This window comes from Accipiter gentilis, chromosome Z (genome assembly GCF_929443795.1).
Source record: "Accipiter gentilis chromosome Z, bAccGen1.1, whole genome shotgun sequence".
Lineage (NCBI taxonomy): Eukaryota > Metazoa > Chordata > Aves > Accipitriformes > Accipitridae > Astur > Astur gentilis.
The window spans coordinates 68,770,480-68,776,479 of NC_064919.1; the positions used below are offsets into that span (position 1 = coordinate 68,770,480).

At 36.8% G+C, this 6,000-nt stretch overlaps 1 protein-coding gene across 5 annotated transcripts in view; it reads left to right on the forward strand.

Moving 5' to 3' along the window:
- The window catches only part of SLC38A9 (solute carrier family 38 member 9), a 54,957-nt gene extending 49,505 nt beyond the window's left edge, over positions 1 to 5,452 (forward strand). For all 5 annotated transcript variants that reach the window (XM_049796212.1, XM_049796215.1, XM_049796214.1 and 2 more), the window contains 2 exons: positions 2,957 to 3,046; positions 4,800 to 5,452. In XM_049796212.1, the coding sequence (XP_049652169.1) occupies positions 2,957 to 3,046; positions 4,800 to 4,965 (256 nt within the window). In that variant the 3' untranslated portion in view covers positions 4,966 to 5,452. The remainder of the gene's footprint in view (positions 1 to 2,956; positions 3,047 to 4,799) is intronic.
- Positions 5,453 to 6,000: the final 548 nt, after the last annotated feature.

The following is a 6,000-nucleotide window of genomic DNA, read 5'->3' on the forward strand; positions in this document are numbered from 1 at the left end:
GCTTGCATATTTTTTTTCCCCTCCTCTCTACTATTGTTTTTGTGGGATTGCAGGATTTTTGCAGGTGAACAGTGATTCCCTGTGTAGAAGAGAGCTAGAGTCTTCCTCTGCCCAACCGAAAATATTGAGACTGAGGACGGAATATAAAAGACAGTGTCATGTGCCATACTTGGATTGCCATGGGTGCGCCTCTTTTGTGAATTACGGCCTCCTTGAGGCAATCCAACCTGTGCCTCAGAGCAGAAACCCTAATCAGGCTGCCCAGGCCCAGGCGGACAATCCAGCCCTGGCATGGGCCACCCAACTCTTCTGCCATTGACCATAAGGAAGAAAGTTATGCTGCTTAGAAAACAGCTCTATGCCAGCAGGGTGGTTAGGTAAAAGGGGGCCAAATCTTTTCTGATCTCTAACATCATCTACATACTTTTCTTCCTATAGTCGTAATAAGCAGAGGTGGTATGTTATGCCCCCTAAAAGTACTGTTTTTCTGACTGCCCTTTTGTGATGTGTGGTGACCATTAATTTTACCATAAGCCAATGTAAGGCAGAAACGGAGCAATTTAGAACTTGTTAAAATGTCACAGGCTATGAGAAATGGTTGTCCCTTCTGGGGCACACCTGCGTGAAACTTACAGTCTTATGAAAAATACTATCTCAAATAATACAGCTACTAGTAGCCCTCAATATCAGATTCTTCTTTATTCAGAAGGATAGGGTTTTTTCTAAATGGTAATGCCTTTCTCTCCACAAAGAATGATTTTTTTTCCTGTCTTGAAGCTGAGATGAACTATGAACATGTGCCTAGGGAAAAGAAAGGGGTTGCAGGTTAAACACCTGTTATCCAATAACGTGGTTACAACTCAGGCTGTTTCAAAAAGGTAGAAAAAGGAACAAATTTGTTCTGGGGGAGAAATACAGTGTAACCTTTTGCCCTGAAACAGATGGATTTAAATCCTTTTCAGACTTTTGATCTTGGTATTGTTCTTGAGGATCCTGCTTAATTGTAACAATTAAAACTGCAAAGCACCACTCTGCAAGTACTGAATTGTTTTGAAGGCTCCAGCATTTTGAGACCATTGTTTTCAATTGAACCAAAACACACTCCCCTCCCCAACCCAATTATTTTTCCCCAGGTCAAGAAGTTGAAAAATGTTTTATTACACACCAAACACACACATGCCACTTTGCTTTTGAAGTTATAAGAAGCTGGAATTAATGTTTTTAAGAGCAACAACTTTGAACTACAAAATCACTTCTGTTTTAAATCATGTGAGAATGAAATACTTAAGACTTTTTTCAGGTTTTCTGCTAAAATATTCTGAACTGACCCAAAGCTGCAAAACAGTTTTTAATTACTAAACCTGCACTCTTTTTAATCCCTCTTGCTAAAAAATTAATCTCAGCAAAAAAAAAAGAATGGAAGAAATGCCGTCATTTTCTGTGTTCATAAACTTTTGGCTTCAGTTGTGCTATCTGACAGTAAGATTTGCAATCTGCCGCATGTGTGGGTAGAGAGGAAGTACAGTTTGAGGCAAACAGTTTTTTATGAACAGTTTAGTTAATTGGCTTTCCTTAAAATATTAAAGAAGCAGTAAATGTTTGGTCCTTCTTTCCCTAATAGATCTGATTTTGGGGGGATTTTTGTTTTTATTCTTGGATTTTACCAGGTTTATATCCAATTATGTATTTGTTAAAGTTTCAGCTGCTGTATTCCCATGGCTATCTTCAGTCTGCAAGGTACACGTCTTGTACCACTGTTAAAATATCATGTACAAAATTAAAGATATTATTTCTGTCTTTTTAACATCATTTTTTAAGAGCGAATGTTAAAATAGTCCATATCTTAAATTATTCCTTTCTGTTTAAATTACCTCCATTCCCCTAAAGTTTAATAAGACTACTCTATGTCTCTAATATTTCTTCCTAACTTAAAAACTGGCAGCCAACCTTTCAGCCATGGAAGTGGTCACTTTTAAAAAGTTTGTTAGTTAGTGGCATCCTCCATAATAGATACTTTATACAGTTAAGAAAAAATTAGCTTACAGGTTTTGTTTATTTTAAGAAATCAAATCCTCCAGAAGAGTAAACAAAACCTGTAAGTGTATGTATGTTTCCTCTGTGTAAATTCTTTTTTCCCTTCATAGAAACAGCTGGGTGACCAAAATATCGCAGGTTTTTATTGTATTTCCTGACTTCACGTTACATTAAAATATGCCAACTTTTCGTGTTCTCTAAAGAAAAGTGATACTCTCCTGAGTGTCAGCTCTGTGCATCACTACACAGTTTGCCTGATGCATTAGAAGCTGCTTTTGCAGAACAGAAAATCGCCCTTTTTTTCATGCTTAATGCAAAAAGGAAAGCAACAGGAGATTATTTGTAAAAACAAATTCAACAAAAAATTCCAGCATAAATAGTACACAGGCCAAATATTAAATGATGTCCAACATTCTAAATGTTTGTTCTCTATCAAAATGCATTAGAGTTCAAGTTTTAAGGTGTTATTTTCCCCCTATATTCTGTGTAATGTTTTCCACTCGATGCATCTTTTCCTTTCTTCTGGTTTCCTTTAGTTCACTTTGAGCAATTCAGATCATTCTCTGAACAAGCTAATTCTTTCTTGTGGGAATTAAGTTATACAGTATTGTTTCTTTGGTATTTGAATATCCAGCTGAAATACTTGAGTGCTGAGTACCATGTATGATGTTTTTCAGAAGAACTGCCAAATTACACATACTTACTCCTTAGGAATATTTTGAGTAAAAACACTTGATATTTAGAGTTTGGCACTCTGAATATTCAGTAGATGTTTGCGGTGAAATTAGCTTTATAGAGTGAGTCGTGCAAATGGAAACACCATCCATGTACCAGTTAAATGTTAGTATAGATGAAGGATAATGGTTGTATTTTGTAATAAATACAGCATAGATTTTAACATGCTTTCCTCACTTTCCTGTAGCGTTTTCCATGTGCTTGTCCTGAACGTAGCAATTGTAGGAGCTGGAGTAGTAATGGCAAGATTTTATCCAAATATAGGAGGTATCATAAGGTGAGTGTTGCTTGCACAGTGAACTTGCCTGTGGTGTTGCTGCATGTTTGCTTCTTGATGTTGTAAAGGAACAGTATGAGTGCGGGTAATTCTGTCTTTATATTTTTTGAGGCTTACACCTTTTCAAGTTGTAAGTAATGATCTAGAAGTATAAGCAATCAGCTCTTTTAAAGTTCTGACAAGCAGCTATCTTTAATAGTGCCTCTGTATCTGAGATGATTGGGATGATTCCCCAAGTTTCATTGGAGCTATCCAAGAGCCTTGTAACTGTACAAATGAAAGAATATGGTGTCAATAGAAAAAGTTACTTGGCTATTGTGTGGCTTCTCTCAAGTTTTTGTTTTGCGTTAAGACCATTTGAAGCTGTTTTGAATGTCCATAATAAAAATCCAAGAAAGCAAATAACTTGAAAGGGCAAAGTGACATAAAAGTTGTACTTCTAAATGATATCTTACATTTACCATGTTACTAAACACCTAGGATTTCTATAATTGAGAAAGATTAGAGGAAATAATCTAATGACATTTTCTACATTTGACACTACCATTTTTGTAATCATTGTCATTCACTCCTTGTTCGCATCTTTATTACAGCAACCAGGAGAGGGAGGTGTTTAAAAATATAGAAATCTGCAATTATAAAACCAGAATGACAAGTTTAGGTCTGACCAGAGTAGCAGAATAACTTACTTTTGCTCGGTGGCTGATCTTTGAGGTTTTTTCCATTTCCTTTTATTTTTCTACTCTCCTTTCAGTGAAAATTCTTTTATTCTAGTGGTAGAGATGGTCTAGTTATTAATTCCAATTAAATATCATGTAGTACATTTCTCTGTTTGCAAACTGATCCTGACCTCTGCTAATGTGTTCATTCTGTGCATAGTAATCAAACATTTTGAACAGTGAATTTCCGGCTGATAAATTGTCTATACACAGTCTAACTTAGGTATTTGCTGGTTTTGTGTTGCAGGTGGTTATTCTGTATTATGAAGTTTCCTCTGTCTAAAAGGAATGTTCAAATATTTGAAATAAAATATTTTGTTAGTTAATAATGCACATTGGCTGCAGTCTAGCTTAGTTAGGTGGAAACTCACAATAGGGGAAAATAATGAGAAGGTTTTGGTAAGCAAGGGAGTGGTTAGAAAAAGAACAGTTAAATGTTTCACTTGCTGTGGTTGATCATGTTACCAGGAGGGCATGTTGATCTTTTCAGGTCTGGAGAATGGTTTGCTAGAAGCTCATTAAATAAATTAAAATAAAAGTTGCAGATTCAGGAGGATTTCTCTGGTTACACGCTTTAACATGCATCCCCAGATGGCTGGGATGCAATGAGATTTGCAGTTCTGACAGTAAAGGATGCCTAAAAAAGGATGCACTGTCCGGTCTTTTTCTGTTGTGTGTGACCAATTTCCCCAAAGAAAGTAGAAACATCAAGTCAAAGATAGGGAATTAGTCCCCAGAAGCATCTGGAGATGTGACTGAAACACCAGAGGCATGTCAGATTGTAGCTACACAGGAGCAGGGGGCTGAGCAAGAGAAGGGCATAATTAAATGCTGGTGAAGGAGGTGAAGAACAGCAAGGAACAGAAATTGATGTTTAGCAACTGCAGATAGTCATTATTCAGCCAGACTGTTCAATGGTTTGAAGGGGAAAAATGACAACAAGAAATAAGAGTTAACACAAAGCATTCTTTTTTTCTTTTTTCTTCTTTTTTTTTTCCCCCTTTTCTTCTTCCCCTCTCCCACCCTTTCCTCAGATACTCTGGAGCAACATGCGGTCTGGCCTTTGTATTCGTGTATCCATCCCTCATCTACGTGATCTCCCTGCATCGTGCCGGGCAGCTGACGTGGCCAGCATTGATCATTCACATCTTTATAATCCTCCTTGGACTGGCTAATCTGATTGCACAATTCTTATTGTGAAAACTCCCCCTTCTCCCTGTAGCTGTTACAAATGGTACTGTGACATTTGGCAACAGCCTTGAGCAACACTGTCACACATGAGAATGAACAGTCCTCAATGTGATCTTCCTGAGAAAAGCTGCACCTTTGAAACAAATTCAAAACACATCTTTCAGGCGCTTGACAGGAAACGTATCTTGCGCGTCTAAAAACACAGCTTATTGAGAAGTGAAACAGTTCAGATTTGAGTGAGGTAGTTCTCCTGTTTTTCTTGAACATACATCAAAGGTTAATGAAACTCAAATATTTTAATTTTTTACAGCACACTTCTCAAAACACAGTTTTCAGCTTCAGGCCATAGAACTCGTCTTCCCTCCAAAGGAACTGTCCTTACCTTTATTAACAAACATGCTTTTGCAGTATTGTTCAGTGACTGTTTGAAATGCTCTTTTGTTGCAGTTATTTTCCTGTTTTGTTTGGAAAATGAATAAATGATTGTCTTTCCTTTTTTTTTTTTAGGTTAATTTATAGTCATTTGGGTCAAAATGCACTCTTAATTTTGAATATGCTATTAAATTGTTTTGGCAATGTTTTTCCTCTAGGAACTTCCAACTAAGGGAAACAATAAACTCAAGTCTCAGTGTTTTATTCAGAACCAATATGTACACAAGTTATTTGTGATGTTATAATGAAAAGAGTCAGGAGGATTAAAAAAATTAGAACAAGACAATTAAAATTAGTATTCCAGGCTTGACCTCACTTCAACTCTGTTAACTGGGCTATTATGTGCTGTGAAGTTGTCTTGTCAGGAGTTGCATGTGGTTTTATGGATGCATGTTGGACACAATGTTCATCACAGGCTTGCTCCCTCTCTTATAGGGTCTTACTCTAGTGGTCTCTCACTATGCTCCTCTACTACATTACTCTAGACATTTTGGATGTGAGCAGAGAGACAAAGCCAGCACTCTTCAGAATTGTGGACTAAGTCAAATAATTTAAGTTTTAAATAATTCCTAACAGAAGCTGGAAGAATCTGGAAAGGGTTTTGTTGTGATT